The sequence below is a fragment of the Bos taurus genome, chromosome 3, assembly GCF_002263795.3.
Source record: "Bos taurus isolate L1 Dominette 01449 registration number 42190680 breed Hereford chromosome 3, ARS-UCD2.0, whole genome shotgun sequence".
NCBI classification, from domain to species: Eukaryota; Metazoa; Chordata; class Mammalia; order Artiodactyla; family Bovidae; genus Bos; species Bos taurus.
The window spans coordinates 14,168,906-14,196,241 of NC_037330.1; the positions used below are offsets into that span (position 1 = coordinate 14,168,906).

The window sequence follows — 27,336 nt, forward strand, 5'->3', positions numbered from 1 at the left end:
GTCTGGACTCTTCCTTCCTCAATTCAGGGGAGCCTCAGGGTTGACGCAGAGGCAGAAGAGCCAGGGTAGAGGGGAGCAGGAGACGCTGGTCTTGGGGAGGGGCTGCCTGCTGGGGAGAGAAGATTCTGGAAGGCCTCATGGTGGAGACAAGCCAGGCAGGGGAAGGCTGGGGGTGCCAACCCAGGTGACCTTGGCGCCTGCAGAAACCAGGCTTGTCATCATCTCTGCCCACAGCGCTGATTACAGGGATTAGGGCTTGGGGCCACCCCCACTGTTGCATGTCCTCCCTGCCAGCCCCTCAGCGCCGCCAGCATAATAAGCCCCCTTGCCCCCAAACCCAAACAATTGTCTGGCCTTGGTGTCTGTTCAGACTGGCCGGGTCAGAGCCGGGTGAGGGAAGAAGGAGGTCTGTTCTGCCTCAGTCTGGCTGTGTGGCCTCAGGTCAGTGCTCAACTTCTCTGAACCTCAGATTCTGCCACACAAGGACAGACATGGGCCTCCCAGGGCAGAGAGAGCAGGGAGCAGGCTAGGAGAAGCCAGCGGGTTACAGGTTAGATCTTCAGTAGGACCTCCTTGCAAGCGGAAGCAGGAGACAGGGAAGACAAGAAAGTGGAGGTGAGGGGGGATAAACTGAAGCTGTCTGGTGAAACGAAAGAGCAGTGATGGGATATGCTGATGCCTGGGGTTAGATTGGGGGTCCACCCAGCCACAGCAACTTCCCAAGAATACCCCCCTTCCCAGGAGTTCTCTGGGTCCCTGTATAGAGCCAGGAGGGACCAGGGGTGCCCGGATTAGGCTGGGCTTGAAGGCCTTGTAGTCAGGATACCCAAATAGAAGCCACTCCCCCATCTGAGCTCTGGAGGGAAGAAAAGCAGGCCAGCGACACCTAAATACTCTGGGTGGGGGTGGGGCAGGAGCTGCCAGATGAATGTTCTCGGTTGGAGAGACAATCCCAAGGCCAGAGGCAGGCCCTTTCTTTTCTCGGGCCTCAGGTTGAGGCCAGGGGAAGATAACAAGATGAAATCTCAACCCCTCTGACTTTAGCTCGTCCTCCCAACAAGGAGGGGGTGGACAGGAGGCCCCCGACAGGACCCCACTGTCTGCTTCTCTACCCACACCTTCTCTGCCTTCTGGGAGTTTCTGTGTTGGTTATCCAGGCCTCCCATTTCACACACACCCTGGCCCTTGGGGTCTAGGATGCTGGTGGCCCTCCTGGCCTCCACTCTCCTTCCTGTGCCCATTGCTAACAAGGCCATGTCTGATCTCACCAGGCTGCCAGGCTGGGGGCCAGCACACTGGCATCCGGGCAAATAAGGCCCCCTCCCTGCTCCTCTGATGGGACAGACGAGCCCTGTACTTGGTCTCCCCAGGCCCTCGGGCACCCCCACTTAGGCGAAGGGCCAAGGACAGAGGCTGAGTCCTTCCCTGTGTCCGGGCCATCCTGCCACCGCCCAACACACACACACCAGGGCCCCTAGTCCCCTGCAGAACTATAGCCATTTCTGCTGACATCTCTAAGAGGGGGAGGAATGTCAGTTAGACAGAAGTGAGGACTCTCTAGAGGAGGTATGGCATGGGAGATGTGTCCTCTCTGGCAATGGAAGTCTGTGCAGCTGGAGAAATAATGGTTGGATGGAAACAGGGACTGTCAGCTGCTAATGGGGCATGTACTGTGCGCCACGGACCATGCTAGCGTTGGGAGTCCAGGGTTCCTGACCCGGAAAGCTCTGCCTTCTAACTGAACAAGGGCTTCTGAGTGGAAATCATATTCGGAAACGGAGACAGGCAGGAGACTGTGGGAGCAGACAGCAGGCTCCCACCTGATCTGAACTGGGGGAGGCTGGGAGGAGGTGGTCAGGGAAGGCTACTCTAGGAGCCTAAAAGAGGAGCTGGAGCTGGCAGGTGTAGGGAGGAGGAGACAAGAGGAGGGGGAGGACAAGCATTCTAGCCAGAGGGAACAGCATGTGGAAAATCCTGGGGCAGGAAGACAAGTTTGTGCATTTGACGGACAGAACGAAGGCTTGTGTGACCAGAAGGTGGAGAGTGAGGGGTAAAAAGGTTCACAATAAGGCTAAAGAGGAGTTGGGGGCCAGGGGGCTAAGGCCTCCCTAGGCAACCAGGAAATACGGCTTTCATCCTAAGGGAAATGAGTCTCCGAACTTTCCGGCTGCTGTGTGAGAGTGGATTGGGGTAGGTAGAAGGGCTTCAGGGTCTTGCCGTGGTCCAGGCAGGGGATAAGGGGAGCAGGGGGACTGCAGAGCAAGCGCAGAAGGGAAGCAGAGTCTCAGGACTTGGTGATCCACTGTGGGAGACAGAAAGGTGGCGGCTCAGATGGTAAAGAATCCACCCGCAATGCAGGAGACCCAGGTTCAATCCCTGGGTCAGGAAGATCCCCTGGAGAAGGAAATGGCAACCCACTCCAGTATTCTTGCCTGGAGAATTCCATGGACAGAGGAGCCTGATGGGCTACAGTCCAAGACGTCACAAAGAGTCGGACACGACTGAGTGAGTAACATTTCACTTTACTTCAGGCCTAGAGGTCACCCAGAACAGAGCCCCCAGGAACTCCAGCTGGGAGGACACTTGGGCAGGAGCCTGAGAAGGAGGACCAGGGGACTGTGGTCCCTCGGAGACGGTGTTGTCTCGAAAGCCCTGGGACAGCGTGGCCTTGGTCTGACACGGTGCCTGGGGGCCCAAGGGTGCTCAGTAACCACAGACTGAATAAATAAGTGAATGAATGAATGACTGTGATGAGGTCAGACAACAGGAAGCATTCGGGAGGGTGGAGTCCCAGGGGAGGGAACCAGGAGGCTGCTCCCGCCATCCCCCAACCCTCCCCAGCACAAGGACAAGTGGGAGGTTATTCTGGGGCCTCCTCTGGGTAAATATAGCCTCTGAACGGGGTGGGGGCAGGGTGGGGGGCCGGAGGTGGCTTCCTCGGTTTGTTTGGGGCACTTCCTTATAAGGCTGTGCAGGCCGAGGCGCCTGGGAGGGTGAGGTCAGGGGCTGAGTTCTCCATTCAGCCCAGCCTGATGCTGTCCCTGCCGCCCTGCCGCCGGCTGCTGCCAGAGTCCCAGAGGAAATCAAAGGCCTGGGCTTTGGGCTCTGGCCAAGGGAGCTCAGAGTGCGGCCTCTTAAAGAGCCCCTTCAGCCTCATGTCTATGCAGGAACCCAGTCTAGGGTGGGACAGGGGGGTCTGTCCAGGGTCCTCTCAGAAAGTGATGCCGGAGGCCTCGGTTTTCCCATCTGCACAATACAGCTCAGACTGGGTCATTCCCTGAGGCTCCATGCAGCTAAGAGACCCCGCAGCCTAACCTCTACCCTTCCCACTGCAGGGTCTACACTTTTTGCTCTGATCTCTCCCTGGTAGCTCAGCTGGTAAAGAATCCATCTGCAATGCAGGAGACCCTGCTTCAGTTCCTGGGTCAGGAAGATCCCCTTGGAGAAGGGAACAGCTACCAACTCCAGTATTCTTGCCTGGAGAATCCCATGGACAGAGGAGCCTTTGGGGCTAGAATCCATGGGGTTGCAAAGAATCAGACACAACTGAGCAACTTTGGAGACCAAAGACTCAGAGTCCACTCATTGCTTCCCGAGGCCCTGGCCCCTCAGCTCCCCACTCTCAGCCCCTCCTTGGGGCACCAGCTGCTGCCACTTGACCCTGTGGTGTCACAGCTGCTGTCAGAAATGCCGTCCTGTCAGGCAGGCCTGGAGGAATGTGATTTAATTTCAGCTGGAATGTGCCCTCTGCGGCTGCCCCTAGAAAAGGGAGCGAATGGACACTAAGCCCACCTAAGCCCAGGAAACCCAAGAAGGCTCTGGGCTTGGGGACAGGCCCCTGGGTCCCTGTGAGGCCCCCACTCCCACCCCAGAGGGAATGGTAAGTTTCAGGACAGGCGCTGCAGCAGAAGACGTCATGTGAATGCCGCCCTACTGGATCAAGGGAGGACCCAGGTACCCGCTCCAAAGTCCTCAGGCCCACTTGGAAAAGACAAAGGGGAGTCTCAAGTGAGCCACCAGGGAAGAGAATTTTTGGCTCAGGGGCAGGAAGAGGGACAGAATAGCCTCAGGTGAGGGCCCGAGGAGTCTGCGATCAGAAGCAAGGGAAACACCGTCCTCTGTTTCCTCTTTGATGATCCAAAGATTCCACATCCATCTCTCCATCCACCCTGGGGGCTCCTCTCCCTTCTCCCCTCCCTTTCTAACACAGCACCTCCACAGCCAGATCGTTTTTCTTTCCCAACATTTGAGAAGTAATAGACTCTGCCTCCTGCTCCCCGACCCTCGCCCCAACGCCACCAACCCAAGGTCTCCAAAGTGGACACCCCTCCTGTAACCTAACTCCTGTTTCTCATGCTGTCACGTCTGGCCCCCCTCTTTCCCCAAAGGGACAGACCCCAGGCCCCAGAGTCCCAGGTCCGAGAGGCCCCTTTGGTCTTCTCCTCTTGCAGTCATAAGCTCCCCTCCCCACAGCCCTTATTCACTCTCCCCACCCCCATGACTCAGCTGTGGCACCAGAAATAAACCGAGGCAGGTGCCAGGGGGCCACTGTCGAGGAACCACCTCCCAGCAGCTGCGGGCTCAACTGCTGACAAGCGGAGCCCAGGGGCCCAGGAGGGGTGGCTGGGAGACTTCAGTTTCAGGGGTGGGGAGATGTCTGGCCCCCTCCTCCGTCTTCCCTGCTAAGGAGAGACACCCCCTCGCTGTCAGCCTCACAGACCCCCTCTCCTTCCTGTCTCCCCCTTTCTGCCTCTCCTCATCTTTCACTCTTCCACTTCCTCCCCTCCCTCCTCCCTGGCTGCTTCCCAACTCTTGAATCCTTTGATGTCTCCTGGATTCCCTCTTTTTCTATTGGCCTCATTTCCCTGGAAGTTCTGTGTTGAAAGAGAACTTCGGTTTACCTTGATGGGGATAAAGGTACAGAAAGACATTCTTGCCAAGGATACTAAGAATCCTAAGATGCCACTTGGGGTCCAAAGAACATGGGCCCAGGGGTGTGGGCTGCTCCTTGGCTCGAGTCCAAAGTGGTCAAGCAACAGGCTTCCCTCTGTTAACGGCTTCTAAAGACCTCGAGGAAGAATCATCAGGGAATAAACACAGAGGTCACAAGATCTACCCACTCAGAGTGTTGATAAGAGTCTAGAGTCTTTCAGCGGAGAATTTCCTCCCAGAGTTCTTCCTTCTCCCTCTTTGCTTTTCTCTCCTCTCCTTCCCAACTTTTCTCCTGCTCTGCCTCAGGCTTCCAGTTCTCCCTTCCCAGGAGGAAGCAGGCAGTTTTACAGGAGGCAGACAGGAAGTGAGATCTCAGGAAGGACCTCTAGCCTGGGGAACAGAGGAAGCTTTCCACTGCTGGAAGCCCGGTACCTGGACCCTCACTCCCGGCAGGGTCTGACTGCCACTCCTGGGGAAAGCTCTCCCGCCCACGGGGGTCTGACAGGCTGAGCATTTTTGGAAGTCTTTGGGAGCTACTGTGTCTCAGAAGGCAGCCAGGACAATGGGGCCCTGTCTCTCTCTGCACAGGAGACAGGCTCACAGACAGAGCCTCAGGACTGGGACAAAGGCACCAGTGAGGTCAGGGCAGGGTGCGGGAGTCGAAGTGGGAGAGTAGGAGAGGAATGGGGAAGGGGGATGTGGGTCAGAGCAGCCTGAGCAAAGCCGGGGACTCTGGTGGATGGAGGACCTCTGGAAAACCCACCTCCCTGGGCTCTCAGGCCCATTCTCAATGCTCAAACCCCTAATCTAGGCTGGGCCTCCTCTCTCCACATAGACTCAGACATCCTCCGACCTCCCTCAACCCCAGGGGAAAGGAAACCCTGTGGGGGACCCCATTTTAGACATGTGGGAAGGTGGCTGGAGCTTAACCACATATCCAGGGGCTTGGTCAGCTGTCTGCTGTGTCCTGGAGGCCGAGGTAGATACAGGTGGGCCCCTATTCGAGCTGCCCAAAGAGATGGGGCTGACACTCCATGAGGGGCCAAGTCCCCCTGTTCAAGCCAAGAGAGGCCACACACACACACACTGGTCCAGGGGTTAGTTTCTGTACAGGGTGCTGAGTCATCCCTAGACCAGCTCTCTCTTCCCCAGGAAGCCCAACAAAGCCAGGAGCAGGCTTCCGTTTCCGGCAGCCCTGCCTAAGCAGCTCAGCAGGTGTCAGGGGAAGAAGGGGGAGGATTCTCACTCCAGCCCTATATCTACCTCTGGAACTCTCTTTATCCACTGATCAGTGATGGTGGATCCCTGCCTACTACTGTCCTGGAGATTCAGAGAGAAAGCTGATGAAAAGGCTGGGAAACCAAGCCCCCTTCCAGCTCACCACCAGGGTCTCTCGGGGAAATTCAACCTGCTACCTAAACTCTATCTCTGTGAGGATATGTTTCTCAGACAACCTCCCTTAAGAACCCAAGGACAGACACTTCCCCTTCCTCAGCCTTCTTTTCAGACCCCATCTTCAAAGGCCCACTTTGGGCTTGATCCACTTACAACTCCAGCCTAATGCTCTCGACCTCCCTGACGGTGCAGCGCGTGGGCAACTGCAGGGTAATAGAGGGTAAAGCGGGGTTCTGCTCTGGCCCCAGGATCATCTTCCCGGCAGCTCCATAAGGAGCAGCCCTGCTCCCTAGCCACGCTAGGCTGGGTGGGGAGGGCAGAGGCTGGGGCAGGAGAGCCTGGGCGAAGAGAGGAATGTGGCTCTTGGTGGCAGGTAGGCCTGGGAGGCCAGTGCTGGCGTCTCAGAGATCAGCTGGCTTGGGGTTTACATACCTGGGGAAGGCCCAGCGAGGCAGGAATGGCCTGGGAGCCCCTAGCTGCCCCAAACAAGCACTTGTCTTTCTCTGTACTCTCTCCTGTCTGGGTCTCTTCATACCGCCCTCTCTAAACCTCTTGCTCCTCTGGGTCTGTCGTCCTGTCCTTCAGCTTTATCAGGTTTTACTGACTTCTACAAAAGGGGATAAGAAATGCCTGCTTGTGTGAATGTGGTGCAACAGTGGGCACAAGCAGAAGTGTGTACACACGACGGTGTGCACACGTGTATTCATGAGTGTGGCCAAGTGTGGGGAACTTCAGCAATAAGATTCATCCCCATCAGGAAGTCAGACGGCACCCTGACACACACTTTCACCAGGAGGCACAAGGCACAATTCAGTGCACTGCGATGAGGCACACACACAGCCGGTCATTCTCTTTTCAGTGTTCAGAGAATGACCTCATCATCTCATTCTCCGCTGACTCACAGACCCCAGGGCCAGCTCAGCCTGGCCGGAAGTCCTACCCTCCCCCTGTCCCTAGCCCCGCAGCCAGCCGCCCCGCTTCTCTTCCCAGGGCGCTCCTCAGAAAGACAGATCGCCGGCGCCCCCTGGCGGTACCCTGGGACTCCTACAGGTTGGCTCCACCCACGCACGCGCGCACAGGCACGCTCAGGCCGACTTGCCTGCAGCCGCAGCGCCATCTGCTGGCCACTGCCTATGGGCCTCGCAGGTCATTCCCCAGGGCCCAGCCCGCCGCAAGGCTGGGGAATCTCTTCTCTGTGCTTGTTTCCTTGTTCCTGCATCTCTCCTCCTGCTGGAATAGGCCTGCTTGAAGTGTAACCCCCTTCGTTCCCTTCACGCTCACTCTCCTTGCGAGAACTCCCCTCTAGAACCTCAGAACGGGGACACCAGGCACCCACCTCTCTTCCTCTCTGAACCCTCAGCCCCTTTCTCCCCAGACTGAACTCCAGTCTGCTTTACTGGACACTGGGCACTCCAGCTTCTTCCAAATATCCTTACGCTGTTTCCCAAACCCTGTGTTTCATTCATTCCATAAACACTGGACTATTCTGTGCCATGAACTCATATCCACTGACATCTTGACTTCACTGACCTTCAGAAACTAACAAATACAGAAGGTCTATATCCTGTAAGGCCCGGCCCAACTCCACTTTTTTCTCTCTCTTTCACACACACTCACACACACACACACACAGGCATCAGACTTGCTTGGGCTCAAATGCAGCTTTATTTTCTGCTTGTTTTACAGGTACCCCATCCTGCAAACCCATTCTCTTGGGAAACAGAATGAGTGGGTACAGGGGCCTCCAGGGGAATGGAGGGGACAGGATGGCTGGCAAGGAGAGGGCAGTTGAGGCACTTAGAGACCTACTCAAGGCCCTGAGGCCCAGAATAGGAGGGAGAGGGCCTAAGGCAGGACTGGAGACACCCAGATATTGATGTTACAGAAAAAGCCAAACGAATTTTTGGCCAACCCAGTATTTCCCAGAAGCCCCTCTGGGCACTACCATGTGGACTTCAGCTGCACCCCTCTCATGCTGTCACTTCCCGTGGTGGAGAGCATGGGTCTAGGGAGGCTTGGTGGCAGAGGGCAGTGCCTGGGGCTTTGCCCCTTAGGGACCTGGAGCAGGATTGGGAGAGGGATTCAGCCGTGCCTTCCAGTGCCCCACGAGCCTCCACGGACGTCCTTCTTGGGCCTCTACTGGGCGCAGAGCTCGAGCCTGGGAAAGACACACACTCACCCTCCACCCTTGGGCTCCTTGTCTTTTCTCTTCTCAGAGTCTGCCCTCTCCTGTTCTTGCTCCTTGACCTCTGATCTCATCAAAATACTCTCCCTGGCTCAGCCCTTAAGAGCCCAGACTGTGGCTGCATATTCTCAGACAGCAGCGCTGAAGGGGACCCCAAGAGCATTCAGCCCACCTCCTCTGTGCCCCAGAGAGCGGTAGTGATGACTCCAAGTTTACCTAGCCAGCGATGGGCAGAGCTAGGAGAGCCCAAGGCAATATGGGCTAGTGTCTCCCACCTTTCTCCTCCTGACACTCACAGGCCTGCGGGGCACACAGGAGATCTGGGGAAGCCCCCAGCGACCATTCTCCTGGCAGCGGATCAATGGTAGGTTGCGCTGGGTCAGCCCCTCCCGGCACCGGTAACGAAGCACTGTGTCGACTTCATAGCGCAGCCGTGGGCGGCCAAACACTTCAGCCAGGGGCAGCTCTGGTGGGGGCCCACAGGACACTGCAGGGAGAACACAGTCAGGAACTGGGAGCCCGGCTCGAGCAGTCCCCAGAGCTGGGATGGAGGAGAGGAGTAGGCCACGAGCTGACATACAGAGAGGGGGCGGTGGAAGGGCTTCCCTGCGGCCTCAGCGGCAGCGAACCGCCTGCCCGGGCGGGAGACAGGGGCTTGATCCCTCATCCGGGAAGGTCCCAAATGCTGTGGAGCAACTAAGTTCACCACAACTACTGAGCCCGTGCTCCAGAACCCAGGAGCCGCAAGTACGGAAGCCGGGCGCCAAGAGCCTGTGCTTCGCAACAAGGGAAGCCACCACAGAGCTCCTGCACTGCCAGTAGAGAGCGGCCCCCTCACCGCAACTGGAGCACAGCCCGCACAGCAAAGACCCAGCGCGGCCAAAACCAAATAAAATAATAGAACCGTTTAAAAGAGCAGGGGTTCCTAGTGAGCCTGTCTAATTTGTTATCCCTCCCTTGCTCACAGCCTGGGGCACACTTCCGATTCCTCAGTGTAGTTTTGCACTCTCCTCCTGCACACACATCAGTTCCAGGATTCCCTGGCCCCCACCTCTCCTCCCTCTTGCCTGCCCTCACCCAGCCCCATCTTGCAGGTGTAGGACAGGTGGTAGTTGCAGGGAACATCACTCCATTGTCCCTGATCGTGCCACACCATAACCACGCAGTTCTCTCCGGACAGGAAGTAGCTGTCTGGCTGCCCAGGGTTCCAGTTCTCATAGAGCTGGGAGGGCAGGGGGAGGATGCAGGAGGTAATGAGGAGCTCCAGCACCAGGAGTACGAGGAGGAATGGACCTGGAGGGCTTGAGGAGAAGGGGGTCGAGGAGGGGCACCAAGAGAGGGAAGGCTAGAGGGGTGGGGAGTAGGGGACCCCAAAGGGAAAAAATGTCAGGGGATTTGGGGGTAGGGGTAATGGGAACCAGATGAGAAGAAAAGAGAAGGGGACACAAGGAAGAAGGGCCAGGAAGAGGGAAAGGCACAGGGCCAAGAAAAGGAGACGGAGAGATGGGGGTCACTGGGGGTGGAGGGTAGAAGTGCTTCGAAGAAACGACCTAGACCACGTGAGGGGTGGTCGGAACCTCTCACCAGGGGGACGCCATCTGACCACAGGAAATCCCCTTCGATGGTCCTGTCATTGAGCCCGATCCACTGGTACTCCCGGTATCGATCTGGGGGACAACCGCAGAGACGAAAGTGTGCAGTGAGCTTTGCTGCCAGCAGAGGGCGGCCATTCCCCGTCACTGAGCGGTCTGTGGGCGCTAGCGGGCCAAGTCCCCGCAGCCCCAAATCCACCCTTCCCGGTATCCTTATTTCTCCCTCCAACCTCTGCACACGGCAGGAAGGAAGACAGGGGCGTAGGGGTGAAGGAAGAGGAAAAATACCACTAGGGCTAGAAAAGGGAAAGTCTGGAAAAAGTAAAAACTTTCAACAGCGCCAGAGTCGGGGAGAGTAGATGGAGGCAGGAGAGCCAGGGAGGTGGGGAGCGATTATAAACGAGCCCCCAAGGAACCACCAGGCTTATGCAGGTGTGTTTTCTGCGTACTTCTCAGCCCTCCTCTGCCAGAAGCCCCACTGCCCACGTGTGGAGTGGGAAGGAGGGAGACAGGAAGGAAAAGTGAATGAATGGATGAGGTAAACCAAGTAGTGAGTACCTGAATGAACGTATAAGGGAGTTAATAGCACACTCTTTAACTGACTGACTGATGAGTGAGGGAATGTGTGGATGAGAGAACAGGTGGCGAGGGTCGCCTCCCTCCCTGTCCCCAGCCCACTGTTGATGAAGTCCTGTTCCTCCGGCGTGCTGATGCTGGCCAGGTGCGCGCCGTACATCCGGCACTTGTTCTCCGCCTCCTCCCAGCTCCTTCGGGCAGAAAAGTGCTTGTAGCAGGCACCCTGGAAGGCGTCCCAACCGGGGCTGCAGAAGTGGAGGCCTGGGACACAGAAGGGCAGGCAGCTTATAGGGAGGACCCCAGAACTCTGAGAGGCTGGGTCCCCAGACAGGGAGACTGGGCTCCTCCCACCGCCGCAGACCGAGGGGCGGGCCTGAGGGCAGGAGGGCGCGCCCAAGAGCGAGCGCCTGCTTAGGAGCTGGAGGGGCCTCGTGCAGGGCGGCCCTGATGCCTTCCTTCTCTGCAGCGAGAGACCAGGGTGAAGGCTGGAGTCCCGACCTGGGTCTCTGCCATCCGCCATCCGAAAGAAAAGCCGAACCTTCCTCTCCTCCCAGGAGAATGGAGACCGACAAGTACTGAGTGTGCCTGCCAAATTCCAGGCTCACAGACTCCCCGAGAGAGTCGTTTTTGGTTCCACTTAACAGATAAGGAAATTGAGGGTAGGCCTCGGAGAAGTTATGTGATTTGTCTAAAATGGTAATTCATTATCTGCGTTTCCACTGCAGGAGGCCTGAGTTCATCCCTGGTAGGGAACCGAGATCCCGCCAGGCGCGCGGTGTGTCCAAGAGCAAGGACAACAAATGGAGGTTCACTAATGACAGGTCCACAGGGGAAGTGTCCCCTTCCCCCTCCGCCCCCCTCCCCCAGAACCAGTGCACTGTGGCAGGGCCTAGGCTTCAGAGATCCCCCAACCACAGCCCCTCAACACACTCACCAACATCGCACAGGTCCCCCCCATAGCCAGGCAAACACAGGCAGCGGACCCCCTCCTCCTCCTCCAAGCATGTCCCGCCATTGTGGCAGGGGCTGGGGACACAGTCACCTGAGGGGAGAGAAGTGAGGTGGGGGGGCAGGGGAGCACAGCTCTGCAGCCAGCCCTCCAGCTCTGACTCCCTTGTCCTGGGGGCTGTCACAGCGTCCTCAATGTTCTCCCTGAAGCCTGAGTTCTGGGTTTCTCCTCTCCTCACTGTTTCAGCACTGGCTCAGTCCTATGCTGGTCATCGTTATGCCTGCCAGTGTGGGTTCTAACGGGACCAAGGGGATGTGTCCAGGAAAGCTCTCAGGGTATAACTCCACCAAGGGGAAAGATATCAGGCTGTTAGTCATGCACCCTGGACTCTTACCTAGCTTCTGGCTCTGCTGGGTGACATTGAGATGGTCACTTTACTTCTCTAGGTCTAGAGTTTAGTCCCCCAGCCCCTGTCATTGCTCCAGGTCTTAGCATGATTCTGGGTAGTTTAGATAGGCTAGGTGGAACTGAAGGAGAGGACAGTCACCATAGGAACAGTGAGTTCTGACCTGCCCTTTACTGCTTCTGAGACCTGATACTGGGGTGGTCCGGGAGGGAGCTAACCTGGCTCCCCCTGCTGTCCACTGGGCAGAGTCATGCCCAGAAGCTGCTGGGGGAAGATCCAATGTACTTCCCTCACTCTATGCCCTCTCCTTCCCCACTGCCCCCAACCCATCCCAGGAATGGAGCCCAGTAGCTCCCCCTGTCTTGCAGCACTGGCTCCACAGTCTCTCAACATCATCCAACCTCTGCCTCTCCTCCTTATCTCTTCAGACTCTCCCCACTCACCAGACTCCCCTTTCCCCCTCCACTTGGGGCCTTCTGAAGGTTCCCCCAGCCTAGAAACCCTTTCAACTCCTTCCTTCTGGTTCCCTCTCCTCCAGGCAGTCTTCTTGGACTAACACACTACCCTGAAGGCCTGCAATCTGTTATCTAGGTCCAGCTCCAGCTGGCTAGGCCATCTGCCTCCTTTTCTGCACTCTCTCTCAGGATGCTGGGTGGCTGCCCCTACGCTGGGCCTGGGTGCTGAAGGGGCTGACAAATTCGACTGCTTTCTGTTCCAGAGGACCGGGAGAAGATGAGCTCACAGACTGACAGGACAGGTCAGGGTTCTCAGCCCAGCTTGGGGCGGGACCTTCAGACCATGCCATCCACTCTTGGAGGCCAAGGCCAGGGCCCACAATGCTTCACTCTGGCCCGAGATCCCACTGCCTGGTGGGGATCAGAGCAGAGGTGGGGGGAGGAGGAGCTGGAGTTGGTTCAAAGAATTTTTCTGGGATGACCTAGCTGTTCTGGGTAAAATGAATCAGCTGTTCCAGCACCACACTCCCTGTCATCACCCTTTCTGCCAACAGTTTCTTCCAATCTGGTGTTGCTGCCTCCCAGGGTGAAGCAAGGAGGGGAGGTGTTTTACTTAACTCCTTAAGCACTAGGTCCTACACAAGGTAGGAGTCCTGAACTCCCTTTCCATTCCTCACACTTTTCTGCTCCCCCTGGGGTCCTCTCTGCCCAACCCTCCAATCCTGGTGGACAAAGACCCTCAAACTTGGTCTGTGGAGTCCCACCCAAGCCAAAGTTCCCTCTCCCTGGCTGTGAGTGGCAGAACCTGACCAGGAGGGGAAGCTGTGTTGTTGGTAAAGGAACTTCTCAAGACTTTCTGGTATTCCCATCCCCCCACCCCTTTTGGATCAACTATTATACACACTCAGAAAGTTATCCCTGCCTTCCTGCTGCAATAGCGGGCTGGAGGACCACTCACTCATCCCCCAGGTGGTGTAACTAAGACACCACAGATACTTCCAATGGTGCTCCTCTCCCACCAAAGCCCCTTCCCGCCCAGTGCAGCACTGTACTCCAAGGCCAGCTGGGCAGGGAGCCAGTAGTCAAAATGCATGAGCCTAGGTGTGATGCAGAGACCCTGAGCCCACCCTGGACCATCTAGAAGAGTGGTCCTGGGACTAGGAGGATCCCAGCCTTCTCCAGACATCTCCATGTGGAAATTCAGCCTTCACTGAATAGGTAGGGCTTCTTGGTCTCAGACCCCAAAACCTAACTCCCCATTCCCCCTCCCTCCACACTTTCCATCTTCCCTTGCTGATCTGTGTCTTCTCCAGCATTAGCAACTTTGAGATCCTTTGGGTTCAGGGAGGGTAAAATAGCGGGTGAGGGTAGTCATTAGCACAGGAGTTAGTGGAGGAGGGAGAGATCATGGGCATGAAAGTGAGATTCTAACCCCCGTGGATGTTTGCGGGAGGGGAACAGGCTCTTGGGGCACCTGGATGCCAGGAAACGGCCTCCACGCTAGGATGGGCTCTCTCTGTCAGGACCCTGTGTGTGCGGCTCTAGATGGGAGCCAAGAGGCTGGATCAGAAGTGAATACAAAGGGACATATACACACACATGTGCGCACACGCACACACACACACATGCACACACTCTGGGCTGCAGAGGTTTCTCCCTGTCAGAAGTGAGGGAACACAACTCCCAGCACGCCCACAGACTGAGAGACAGACTTCTCTGGGGTAATGTGTAGATGTCAGGGGACAGGAAGGAAGGCAGAGACAAGCCTGAGGAGAGCATGAAGAAACAGCAAGGGGCTGTTAGACCAGTAGGACAGGAAAGGGTGCAGGCTGAAGATGGAAAAGGAAGAGGCACAAAGACACACAAAGACCCAGGGAGAGAGAGAGAGAGACAGAGACAGAGATGGAACCACAAGAAGCACCAAAGAGCTACCCAGCACACAAATCCATGGGATGAAAGGGGCAAACAGCTGGGGGTGGAGACAGAGGGTGCCAGAGTTCTGGTTATAAAGCAGTTTAATAGAGATTTATTTCCAAGGCTTGTTTCCATGAAACAGTTGAAAAAAGTACTTCATAGAAGTAGTTGCTTAAGGCTCTGTGGGGATAAGGGCTCTCCTGGACCCCAAAGGTTGAGGGGTGGGAACGGGACTCCAGGCTTCCCTGATACCAGTGGGAGGCAGCTGAAGGGAAGAGGCATACAGGATGGGGAGGAGGCAGCAGGGGATGGGCCTGGGCCTTGAAGAATGCAAAAGGCTGTGAGGGCACCCACTGAGCAAGGCCTGAGGGTGCTCTGTGGGGCCAGTGAGATGTGAGTCACAGGTAGAGAACTGAGGCTAGGAAAAAGTTCCAGGTGGTTGGTGGTGGGGCTGGGGGTCACAGTGAGGATTCCAGAAACAGGGAGAGGTCACAGGGTGGGAGTCACGGAGTTGGGGGTTATAGGGTGAGAAGTCAGAGAGCTGGGATGGTAGTCACAAAGTGGGGCATCCAGGACTGGAAGCCTGCAGGTGGAGGTGGGTAGGAGAATGAAGGCAAAGGGGCAATGGTGGGTTAAAGGACTATGGGTCAGGTGATCCAGAGCTGCAGGGGGAGGAAGAGGAGGAGGAGAAGGAGGGAGGCTGAGCCTTGGGCAAAGTTACCTGATGAGGGGGCCACGGCCACTCCACCACGGCTGGCACTGTCAGTGGGCAGCACTGGCTGGGCACGCACTGAAGTCCCTGCTGGGACAGTTCTTCTGGAATTCTCTTCAGAGGGGGTCTCCAGATCCCTGGTATCCCCAGGGGCCCGTGTGGCTGGAAGCAGGGAAGGGGCATCCTCGGAGCTTCCTGTCTCCTCACTCTCTCCTCGAGGGGCCCCAGAGAGCTCAGGACCCCCAGTCTCCTCCTCTATCTCTCTTGCCCCAACCAGAGTGGAAGGTGGGGGGGATGCCAGGTTCCCCTCCCTAGGAGTGGGCAGGGTCTTGGTGGGTGGTCCAAGGACCCTTGGAGGCCTGGGAGCCTCTGGCTCATCATAGGGTGGTGGTGATACACCAGGCTGGAGGGCAGCCCTCACTGGAGGCGATGCCTGGGTGAGTGACTCCTCTGGAACGGGCTCAGTGGGGAGAGGGGCCTCTGGGTCCAGGCTGCTGAGCTCACTGGGCCAGGCCCACAGGGCCTCATCCTCCACCTCCTCCTCTTCTTCTTCCTCTTCTTTCTCTTCTTCACCCCTGTATTTCTCTTCTTGCTCCAACACCTTGCCTTCCTCTTCTGAGGACCCCAATGGAGGCACAATGGATTGGGTTTCGAATTCTAGGCAAAGCACAGATGATTCAGCACCAGGGACAGCACCCGCCAGAGGACAGGAAGAAGGAAGGGGAAGCGGTGGACAAGTGGGGCTGGGGAGGGTGAGCCCTGGGGGAGAGGCGAGAGGCTGCCCTGGGGAGGAATTGTCTTTGCTCTGAACCAGAAGAATTTCAACCGGAGTTGTAATATTAAGGCAACACTTGAGAAGGCTCTGTGAGGTGTCATTAGTCCAGGAAAACCTGGTGGTTGCATCTCCCTCTACCAGTCTGTTAAAATTCTGTTTATTTTGGATAGGTGATGGGGAGGAGGGACCAAAGAAAGGAGATCCTGCCTTCCCAAAGGGCAGCTTCTTAGTCCAGGCATCTCCAGATCTAGCCATTTGGGAGTGGGCTCTGCTGGAAAGGCAAAGGTTGGCAGAGGGACAAGGGCGGTGCCTTGCACTACTGTGCTGTTGAGAGGGCAGAGCCACAGTGGGGACAACCCCGGCCTCAGCCCAGGCCGGCCCCTTCTGCCTCTAACTTCTTCCAGGCAAAGACACCCCCAGGATGAGAGACTTGAGTTACCTAGGAGGGTTCTAGGGGCCTCTGCTGGGTCTTCTGGAGTGGAGCTCCCACCACCTCCATCCTCTATAATGGGGATGGAGTAGATGGCTCCTCGGGACTCGCTTTCCACAGCTTCCTGGGGCAGCTTCAGTTCCTCCAGGGTCTCAGTCACTGTGACAATGGCTTCCAGTGCATCAGAGGCCAGGTCAGAGGCTGGGTTGGCTGCCTCAGGGATGGCAGAAGGCTGGGCAGAGTCTGTGGCAGAAGGAAAGTGCCAGTGGGAGGTTAGAGAGGTGGCTCTCCCCCCAGCCCATGCCTGCATGTGAGGGCTCTGGGTTAGACTGAGAGATCATGGAATTCTCTTAATTCTCTCTCATCCTCTCTGTGAAGCACTCATGGGGCCCAGGGAGCACCCCAGGACTTCATCACTCATTCCTCAAGCATTAATCAAGTGTCCACTATGTACCATGCCAAGCAATCTCCTGGGCACTGAGGACGGAGTGCAGAGCCAAATAGTATGATTTCTGCCCCTATTATTATATTCTAGATACAGATAAGCAATTAAACATACATTATAACTTTACTATCTAAAGAACAATTCAGCAGAGTAAGGAGATGGGAAGTACTACTTTAGACAGACTGGTAAAGAAAGGCTCAGGAGAGAAGCCATCCCTTGGAGACAGAAGGATGAACAGAATGGCCTCAGCACTGTGGGACCCTGGGTTTGGGGCAAGATGTGAGGGATCCCAGTCATTCCAAGACTTTAGAAATGGATGGGGACAGGCTGCCATCACCACAGGAGAGCTGAAGGACAGAGAACAGGAAGGACATTCCACCATCACCACCAGACGATCTCAGTGTTGGGGCAAAAGGGCAAAGGATGAGCAGACCTATCATTTCAGGACCTGCTCTCTTCAAATAACCAGATTTTTAGAATGAATTGACTTGTCTCTGGGGAAGGGAACCAAGAGCAGAAAACCAGTGAAGGGAAGGTGGAATTGGGCTAAGAAAAGCCCTGGGGGCTGTCCTTGCTCAGCCAGACAGCACAGGACAGCATGTCCTGCCTGCCTTTGTCACCTGCTCATACCAGACGGAGAAGGCAATGGCAACCCACTCCAGTACTCTTGCCTGGAGAATCCCATGGACAGAGGAGCCTGTTGGGCTGCCGTCTGTGGGGTCGCACAGAGTCAGACATGACTGATGCGACTTAGCAGCAGCAGCAGCATACCGACAAGCTAACCTGTGCCCTAGGCTGCTTCTGTCCCCACCTGCTCCCCACTCTAGTCATCCTCCTCCCTAGCTCCATCTCCTGATTCAGTTCCTCTTTCCATTTCATCCCAGAATAGTGCTTGGCATATAATTACAATCAGTGTTAGAAGTGTTAGCTACTGTTATTATAATTATCATCATCACCATTATCCATGTTCCAGTAAGCCTATTCAGATGGACCTGTCTTCCTGTGGACTTGACTTTCCTACTCCACCCAGCCTCAGGCCAAAGCTGTCTGGAGATCAGTCCCAGTGGAAGTAAAGCTTTTCTCCCAGTCTTTCCTCATGCTGGGAGTGAGACATCTTGTCTTCAGTCAGACTCGGGGCTCCCATGGCAGCAGTTGCATCTTCCTCCTTCAGTCTAGGGGCTCCCTGAGGGTAAAGACTGTTTCTTCTACCACCATTTCTGCCTCCAGCAGAAATACCAGTATTAGTACAACTAAAGTACCAGTACTACTGAAGGCTCCCAGCTGGGGCAAGGACTCAGATACTCTACGGCAATGCCTCCCTAACTGTCAGTCACCCTTGGCCTGGGCCCTGTGCCTCTCCTCTAGCTCTCAATATAAGACGTGGGCAGGAAGCTGTCTCTACACCCAACTGTCCTTAAGGATCTGCTCCCTGTGAGGGGTAGGGGATTACATCTGTCCATCAGTATTTGGTGTTAAAGAGTTGATACCTTCAAGCTTAAGCTGAAGGCTCTGGAAACCCTGCTGAGGGCTCTGGAGGCTATTTGGTTAAGTGAAGTGGATCATTCCTTGGATTCAGAGAATGTTGGTCATCTCTGCTCTGTTCATGAGCTGACCAGAGATGGAGACATGATTGGCAGCCCAATAGGGGAGAGGGGGCAGTTTAGGCAATGCAGAGAGGTGAGCCCTCCTTGAGGCCACACAGACCAAGTCAGAGGGCACCACCCGCAGCACCAGGAGGCAAATGGCAAAGACCCAGGAGAAACTGGTCAGGGCCAGGGTGGAACTGGAGGGCTCGACTCTGACTGCCTGAGGTTGGTCTCAGCCTCTGCAAGGGAGTGGGCTCACCTCGGAAGCAGTAGACGTTGAAGCGGCTGTGCTTGTTGGGGAAGCCAGTCTGGTTGGGGAAGAGGAAGAGAGTCTTGACACCAGGGAGGCCCCCACCACAGCGCTGGCTGGGGGTGACGATGGGGTAGCGCACACTGCCATCAGCCAGCCAGCCAGGGCTGCAGCGGTCCAGGCCACCATCCCAGGCTGCATACAGCTGGCCGGTGGTTGCAATCTTAGCACCCCGCTCCTGGCAGTATGTCCGCGCCTCCTCCAAGGTCAGCTTGTCTGGAGGGGCACCCAGGAACAGCTCTCCTGGGGAGGAAAAAGAGGCTGGGTTACCAGGAAGGTAGCTCCTTCCACCCGGGGCTCCCACTGGGACTCTGGGCAAGCTCCTCTGGGCCTCAGTTTCCTCATCTGTGGCATGGAGCCCATCGTCCTACTTCACAGGATCAAAGTCTTGACAGAACCTTGCTGCTGCTAAGTCACTTCAGTGGTGTCCAACTCTGTGCGACCCCATCGACGGAAGCCCACCAGGCTCTCCCGTCCCTGGGATTCTCCAGGCAAGAACACTGGAGTGGGTTGCCATTTCCTTCTCCAATGCATGAAAGTGAAAAGTCAAAGTGAAGTCGCTCAGTTGTGTCTGACTCTTTGCGACCCCATGGACTGCAGCCTACCAGGCTCCTCCGTCCATGGGATTTTCCAGGCAAGAGTACTGGAGTGGGATGCCATTGACAGAACCTTAGGATGGATACTACTACTCAAAGGAACCTGGCCCAACTTCCTCATTCTGCAAGGAAGGAAACTGAGGCTCAAAGATGCTAAAACGTAAAGGGATGTATGGAACCTTCTGGTGGGTCTGATGGTAAAGAATCAGCCTGCAATGCGGGAGACTGGGGTTTGATCCCTGGATCAGGAAGATCCCCTGGAGAAGGGAATGGCTACCCACTCCAGTATTCTTGCTTGGAGAAACCCATGGACAGAGGAGCCCAGTAGTGCATGGGGTTGCAGAGTCAGACACGACTGAGCCACTAACACTGGATATCCACCAAAGAGATGTACAGCAGGTGGCAGCAGAGTCAAACTCAATCTCCTATCTCAGCCACCTGTCTGGAGGCTTTGGCTGTGAACCTGTCTCTATGACAGTGTTTGGACTTGTCTCTATGACAGCGTTTGGAGAGAGGGACACTGTTTCCCTTACTCCTGGCTGCACACTTAAACACAGTATGGTAAGGTCCAGCAGAGGCCCAGGAGGACCTAAGGGCAGCCCTGGAGAGGGGTCTCTTCCCCTGGGAACCTCCCACCCCCAATCACCATTTAGTTCTTCAGCATAACAGTAAACATCATAGAGGTCATCGGGGTCGACCACTCCGTAGTTCCGGACCCCAGGGAAGCCATCCATGTCTCCATAACAGGCCTCTCGTGGCGTCTGGATGGGATACCTGGGGCGGAGGTACAAATGCCTTCACCAGGAGCCGTCCTGTGGTGACCCCCGCCCCCCACCAATCACATTGCTTTCAGTGCAGCCAAGTGTCTCCTCAGCTCTGCAGAAATGCATCCCCGCCAGCACACAGTCCTAACCCGCCCGCCGCAGACCAACTTCGTCTCCCACAGGCAGGGAGCCCTATAGGGCCCGCCTGTGGCAGCAGCCGGCAGCCCCTGGTAGAATCAGAAGCCATAGCCCCCTCAGAAACAACTAGAAATTCGTGGTCAACAGCCCCAGCCCACCTCACGGTCTGGTCGGACAGCCAGCCAGCGTCACACTGTTCATAGCCCCCGAGGTAGGCGGCATAGAGCTGCTCCGGAGTGGCGATTCGGGCTCCGATGCGGGCACAGGCCTCCTGGGCCCCAGCGAAGGAGAAAGCGTAGCGGGCAGAGCCCTCCCGGTAGAGAAAGACGACCCCTGAGGGGCAGAGAGGACCCTGAGGCGGGATCACCCAGCACACTGACTTCCCCTTACTCTCCTTGTCACTCCCCTGTAGACAAAGGGTAAAGTCCAGATTGTGCTCACTCTACAGCATGAGGGACTTAATTTAGACTGTGGGTAGAATTTTCCTCCGCCTGAAGAAAGAAAGGAGGTAAACTCCTTTTCCAGTTCGGTCTGCGTCTTCTAGGCGTCTGCTTCCGTCCCACACAGTGGGCTCCCCTCCCCTTCTCCGGGAACCCTCTCCATCTCCGACCTCTCACCTTTGACCTTGACCTCCACCGCGTCGCTGCTGTCGTCGATGCCGTGCTGGACCTCGCAGCGGTAAATGCCTGAGTCGTTGGGCCGCAGCTCACTCAGCACCAGGGAGACGTCGGTGAGTGACGCCGGGTAAGCAGGCAGTGCCACGCGGAACCGGTAGGCCTCGCTCACCTTGACGCGTAGGCCCCGCGCCACTAGCACCTCGGCCTCCCGGCCGCCGGACAGGAAGGTCCACTTAACCCGCGGGGAGCCCTGCGCGGCCCGGCGGCTCGGCGACGGCCGCAGGTAGTGAACGTGGCATGGGATGGTGAGGGCGCCGCCCAGCACGCCCTGCAGCGGCGCGTCGCCCGCGATGCGCACGCGGAAGGCCCTGTCCTCTGTGGACGGGCGGAGCCGGCTGGAACTTCGCGTTGTAGATCTACCGCGCCCCACCCCGGGGTTTCTAAGCCCCGCCCCAGGATCCCAACGCCCCGCCCTCGGGTTTTCGTAACCCCGCCCCCCGGCCCCCAACCAGGAACTCAGGGCTCTGGCCGCTGAGTCCTGCAAACTCACCTGTAGGTCCCTCACGCCCACCCCTCAGGGTCGACAGACCCGTCCACAAAGTCTCTCAGCTAGTTTTGCCCCCAGAGCCTCCCAATACCACCCTAGGATTCCTGGGCCCCACTCTGGGTCCTCAAGCCTCACCCCTGGGTCCTGCAACCCTCTTCTCAAAATTTCCCTAGTCTGTTCCTTCAGAGCCCCTTTCTGGATTTCTTCCAGTTCCATCCCTGTTCAGCCTCGCAGCCCCATTCATAGTCCCGGAGGGTCCCCCATCCTCCACCCTAGAGACCGACAGCCTTGTACCTAGTGCCCCACCCCAGCCCTACTCCCCGGATTCCATCACCCTATCAAGGGCCCACAAATCATCCCTGATTTTCAAGTGTCCCTGCATAGGCCCTCCCCCACAGTGCTCCCAATTCCTGGGCCCTGGAGGCTGACAGAGGTTGCTTAGGGCTGGACAAGAGGCTCCTTCCTACCACAGGGGAGATGTAGGAGACAAACCATGACCCTGAGTGGGGTTACTTACCTGAGCTGTCTCCTTCCAGAGCATCAGCCAAGGCCACAGGGATCCAGGCCAGAACCAGGGTTGCCAGGAGGGGCAGGAACAGTGGGGCCATGCTGCAGGATGAGGGAGGGACTGGAGGAGGAGAGATGGGATTAGACCTCAGGATGGACTTCTGACTCCCCACCGGATCCACATGGATCATACATATCCTGACTCCAGGAGCCCACTGTCCCCACCTCATTATTTATTAACACTCCTTCTGATCCCTGTCTCCCCCCAGGGGATTCTTATTCAGAACCAAGACCTGGGTGCTGTCAGCTCACCATGTGACTTCAGGCAAGTTCTTTATTCTCTCATTAAGCCTTTATTTTCTTACTTGTAAAGGAGCACCATTACTACCACTTCACAGGTTGTGATGAGGCTATGTGCTTTCAGAGTGCATTCCATCAAAAAAGAAAAACAACAGAAACAAATAAACCCTGCATACAGTAAGAGCTCAACAAGTGCTTATGGCATATAGCATAATGGCAGATGCTATTATGCTTAGAGTCCCCTCTGTCCTCCCAGGGCCAGACTTGTTTGGACCCTCCTCCTCCCACAATACCTATCCAACTTTTCCTCCCTATACCTTCCTCCCTAGCTTCCTCCAGGAAGACTTCCTAGACTAAACCCAGGCAATGTACAGCTCTCTCCAGTCTAACCCCTCCTTGACCTCCCCCCTCTACACTGCACCATTACTTATAAGGAAACTCTTCTCTTTACCCCCCAGCATCCTCCACCCCCTCCTCCTTGGCTGCCTTCTCCCTCCTTCCCAGCCTTTCCTTTCTGCCTGGCACGGGCTTTCCCACCGGATCTCCTGGCTCAGAAACCAGCTGGGACAAAGCCCCTGTCTCTGCTAGTCTGGACTCCATCCAGCCTCTTCCTCCCCCAACTCCAGCACCAGGCTAAGGGGGATGTGTGAGAATAAATGAGAGGGACCATTTCCCATCTGCTCTTGGCCATCAGAAGCTCTGAGAACTCAGACTATTCCTCTGAAGATCTCAAGGCACTTATTACACTCTCATAATGGATGGGTGGGGGTGGGACATTGAGAAAGGGCTCAGAGAGGGATAGGGTTGAAACTGAGTCCCCAGTGAAACCAAGTCAAGTACCAGGCCAGTGTGCCCCAAGGAGGGAAGGCTGCAGAGCCAACTTCATTTTTTAATGGTTGGCCTAGCCTCAAAAGAGCATGGAGTCCCAAACTGCCATGGAATAGGCCAGGGGTGCAGCAGGAGAGATGAAGGTTAGACTATAAGCAAGACTTCCTTGACATCAGGCTTCTTCCCACTGGCTACTCCCCATCTTCCCTGACCAATCAGGCTCTGCCCTTGTGTATATATATATATATATATATATATATATATATATATATATATCCCATTTCCTGAGCCTGAGCTGATAGGAAATTACCCTCTTCTCCCAGATCCTCCCAAAGATCCCAGATCTTCCTAAGGACGCCTCCCCACCACTGTGATCTCCGTTTCCCCAGTGTGGCTGGGCATCATTTCCTCAGGGTCAGAGGTGGGGGTGGAATGGCAGGAGCCAGATACCCAGAGCCTCTCTTTGACCTTTGAGAGGGAGGAGGTTCTTGTTGGGACCCAATCAGAGGAAGCTGGGAGCAGCTCTGGGCATGGGAGCACTTGAGAGGACTGCTTTCTGGGGTTGGAGAGGGGACCATTTGGCATGAACAGTCAGTGCCTGCCGGGTGCTTGGGAGACTGTTTTGCCATGCCTTTGAGCTGTGCCAGGTCCTGAGCTAGGCCCCTCTCTGGCGCCTTCCCTCCCCTCTCCCTGGGCTAGGGCTGGAGCTACTCACAGCTCTTTGACGGGCGGCCCAGAAACCCATATAGTTGGAACCACTCTGGGACCAACACCCTAGAACCTCCTTTCACCCCTGTTACGTAGGTGGGGGAATGAGGGGAGAAAGTCTGAAGCTGATGAGGACCTGGATGTGCTGAATCATGGAGGGTATCCCACCCCTACCTCCAGGATTGGGTGTCACTGATTAGCAAGGCCAGGAGGGTGGCTCTGATTGTGTGGTTCCTAGGAGCAGAGAGTTCTGCACACCTCCTACCCCCTCACCAGTCCCGCCAAGCTTGGACCTCAGCCCCTTCCTGGAATAGCTAGAAGTCCTGAGAAAACTTAAGCATCCCCTCTTTTGGTCCAAGACTTAGACTCAGGGATCCAAGCCTTAGTCTCCATCCCACACATCCTCCCACCTCCGTTCCATCTTCTCATTCTCCAGAGCTGGACACACCACTCCATCTCTAACCTCAGGAGCTCAGCACTCTTCCTGTCCCTTCCCCTGATGCCACACCATTCCTCCACTCCAGTTTCTGGATTTCTGCCCTTGTGTTGAGTTTCCCCAGCTGTTTGGGAAACTTCCCTCATGTTACAACATTACCATTCCTGTCTGACGATGGATGTCTATCCCCTCACAGGCTTCATAAATCCAGTCCACAGAGAATCAAGACCAGGCTGTGTGTGCCCACCATCTCCATGCTGAATGTCCACCGGCTGGCAGTGCAAGGTCTGCCCCATAGGAACTGAGCTCCAGTGCTCAGCAGAGTCAGCAGGGATGCACAGGAGGCCAGAACTTTGGTCACCTCAGGGGGGAAGCTTTCAGCTATCCCCTTTGAGGCCCTGTGAGGGGCAACAGGAACCTACACAATATCATTGAGGCCTTAACAGGGCCTACAGGAGTAATTGCAGTCATTGTAAAAAATAGGCTTATTTATTGGAAGCACAACTAATAATATGATTAGCAACATCGCCAGCTGAGCTATTGTGAATTATAAAACCTGAAATGTGGGTGATGCTGTTATCAACGGCAAAGTTAGCCATGACAGTACAGGCACTGGTAATACTTGGGGTGGATCTGTGGGTAACAGTGTCCCTTGATCTCACTGTATTACCTGGAATAGGAATAACACAGATACTAATGATGCTAATAAAACTGATGGCAAATCTTAGTCCTGTTAGAACCCCGTGGGCTGAGCTATTCTGATAGGAAGGGAGTATGGAAGTACTTGACGGGGGAGGGGAGTGCTTCCCAGCCCAAAAGCAGTGCTAGGAAGGAAAACAGGAGTGCTAACTGGAATTCCAGCTGACAGTTTCTGTCTACCTGAGCCAGGCCTCTTAACTAAATGCTTCCCATGAATGCCTGTGTGCGTGCTAAGTTGCATCCAGTCCTGTCTGACTCTTTGCGACCCCATGGACTGCAGCCTGCCAGGCTCCTCTGTCCAGGGGATTCTCCAGGCAAGAATTTTGGAGTGGGTTGCCATGCCCTCCTCCAGGGGATCTTCCCCACCCAGGGATCGAACCCTTCTCTCTCATGTCTCCTGCATTGGCAGGCGAGTTCTTTACCACTAGTGCCACCTGGGAAGTCTTTTCCATGTATAACCTCAACTTTAAGAAAAATACTCTTTAGGCATTACATCAATGAGGAATCCGAGGTTCAGGGAGGTCAACTAATTTGCCCAAGGTCACTTATCAAGTAAGTTGGGATTCCATTTCCAGTGGGCGCCAGGACCACCCAATACAGAGGCTCCTGTCGGCTGTCGCGCGAGCTACGAGGAGGTACCCCTAGGGTGGCCCGCCCCGGCTCCTCCCGCGCTGCTGCCTGCACCGTGGGTACCCAGGGGCGGAGGATGAAGGTCGGAAATCTCCGCCGTAGTGCTGGGACTGGAGCCCGCAGCAGGGAAGACGCGAGAACCCAGAGGGGCGTTCCCATGAGCTCGCGGACTCGAGGGGGCTGCGGGTTAGACTGCAAGCAGCAATGGGGGTGCCAGCGGCAGAGCTGGAGATGGCAGGATTGGTAGCAGGGGCCGTGGGAGCTCCGAGCTGGCCGACAGCCGGCCTCGCCGAGGTGTCAGGGGTCTGTGGGGTGAGTGCGCCGGGGCCGCGGGAGGCAAAGGCTGAGGGGTCGGGGCAGCAGACCACAGGGCAGCCGCCGGGAGCGCCCTTCTCTCTCCCTCCCAGGTGGGAGGCCGGGATGCCGTCACACTCACCTACCGGCAGGCAACTGAGGACCGGGGTGGGGGTGAGGCACCGCGAAGTTTGCCCCCTCCTTTGGGGGTCTCTTCTGGGTCCACGGCTCGGTCCTGCAGCTGCAACCGAGACTGCGGCGGGGACTGCGCGGGCGCGAGGAGAGGCTGGGCCCGCAAGACGCTCGGAAGAGGGCGCCGGGCCGCTGGGCGCCGCACAAAACCCCCTTTCTTTCCCCCCGCCCCCGCCCCGCCCTTCCTCGAAGCCGCCCCTGCCCCCAGGCTGGGAACGCGGGGGGCTCGGGAAGATCACGCGACCCGCTGCCTTCTCTGCATCGGTTCCCGGCGGCGGCAGCCGCGAGAGCAAGGACGAGCGAAGTAGGACATCGTCCTGGGGATGAGAAGCTGAAGACTTGGAGTAGGGAGGGAGGGAGGGAAGGCAGAAGGGGCGGGCAGGGAGCGCTCGCGATCTACAGGATGATGTTGCAGCTGGAGGGATGGAAGTTAGACTGTCGGAGGGACTTCCCGTTTTTCAGGGGGAGAGGAGGAGGGACTCAGCCAGTAGAGAAAAGGATGAAGGGAGAATGGGAGGGAGGCTTTGCTCCTGGAGAGACATCACACGTATAAGTGGGGGAGGGAATCTCTTTTTTGGAGGCAGGATCAGGTGCAAGTGACCTTAGTCACCTCCCTGGAGGAAGCTCTGATTGGGTTTTGTCTTCCGTGATGCTCCCACTCCCTGCACAGAGGAGGAGCTGACTTTGCAGCTGGAAGGATGGAGGTTAGGCAGCAGATTCATGGGTTAAGGAAAGCAAGTCAGGACCTCTCTAGACATGGAGGAGGGGACGTGGCACTGTGAGCGGACATTACTGGTCATGCAAACCAATGTGCAAAATGCAGGCGTTGCTGGGAGCCCAGAGGGACCGTAGGCCAGAGCTGTCGCTGATGAATGCACAGCCTGGTGCCAGGGGGTGGGCCTTGAGAACTGCCCAGCGGCTGGGGACTCCTCAGCGCCCAGAATACCAATGACACCCCCTTCACAGCTCCAGAGCCTCTGCCTCCCTCTTCTTTCCCAGGCTCTCTCTCTCCTTCCCTCCTCCCTCCTGGGATTCCAGGCGAAGTCCATGGTACAGACTGCGGGCAGGACAGCCAGACGCCTGGATTCTCTCCCCTGGATACCAGGGAAGGCATTGAGGATAGATTGTCAGGGGCTTGGATCCCCACAAACTCCAGCAGCACCTCCAAAATATCCCAAGGGAAGTGGGCTGCCTGTAATGGAAATGCAACCTCAAGGCAGGTCCCTTGCCCATCCAAGTCACTTCTGTATGGGATTCTGGACTGCACTCTATTGGATGCCCCAACTGTCCCACTCATCACTGCCTGGGCTGCCATTCCCTGTGCTGTGGACTTGGCTCCAAAGGTCTTGAGAAACTCACAAAACAAAAAACCCTCAAACAGAAAACTCTCCTCTCCAAATCCTTGAGGACCTAAAAGG

At 56.4% G+C, this 27,336-nt stretch overlaps 1 protein-coding gene across 5 annotated transcripts; it reads right to left on the reverse strand.

The window, feature by feature from the left end:
- Window positions 1-7,973: 7,973 nt before the first annotated feature.
- On the reverse strand, window positions 7,974-26,269 carry BCAN (brevican). Of its 5 annotated transcripts, none has more exons than XM_005203606.4 (14): window positions 25,869-26,269; window positions 21,842-21,952; window positions 20,778-21,152; window positions 20,319-20,493; window positions 19,905-20,032; window positions 18,612-18,905; window positions 16,331-16,564; window positions 15,126-15,773; window positions 11,615-11,722; window positions 10,783-10,941; window positions 10,097-10,179; window positions 9,590-9,734; window positions 8,809-8,999; window positions 7,974-8,485 (listed from the first exon to the last, which is right to left on the reverse strand). In XM_005203606.4, the coding sequence occupies exons 2-14, from the start codon at window positions 21,930-21,932 to the stop codon at window positions 8,378-8,380; spliced, it is 2,739 nt and encodes a 912-aa protein (XP_005203663.1). In that variant the 5' UTR covers window positions 21,933-21,952; window positions 25,869-26,269; the 3' UTR covers window positions 7,974-8,377. The 5 variants fall into 5 exon arrangements, with proteins under 5 accessions (XP_005203663.1, NP_776421.2, XP_059737445.1 ...); NM_173996.3 differs by having other exon boundaries at window positions 25,873-26,079; XM_059881462.1 differs by lacking the exon at window positions 25,869-26,269 and adding an exon at window positions 22,144-22,493.
- Window positions 26,270-27,336: the final 1,067 nt, after the last annotated feature.

Coding starts and splice junctions, on each gene's coding strand:
- BCAN (XM_005203606.4), bottom strand. CDS start 21,932: ATGGCCCCACTGTTCCTGCCCCTCCTGGCAACCCTGGTTCTGGCCTGG. Junction 21,153..21,841: donor TCTGGAAGGAGACAGCTCAG/GTAAGTAACCCC, acceptor GCCCGTCCACAG/AGGACAGGGCCTTCCGCGTG. Junction 16,565..18,611: donor CAACGTCTACTGCTTCCGAG/GTGAGCCCACTC, acceptor CTTCTGCCACAG/ACTCTGCCCAGCCTTCTGCC.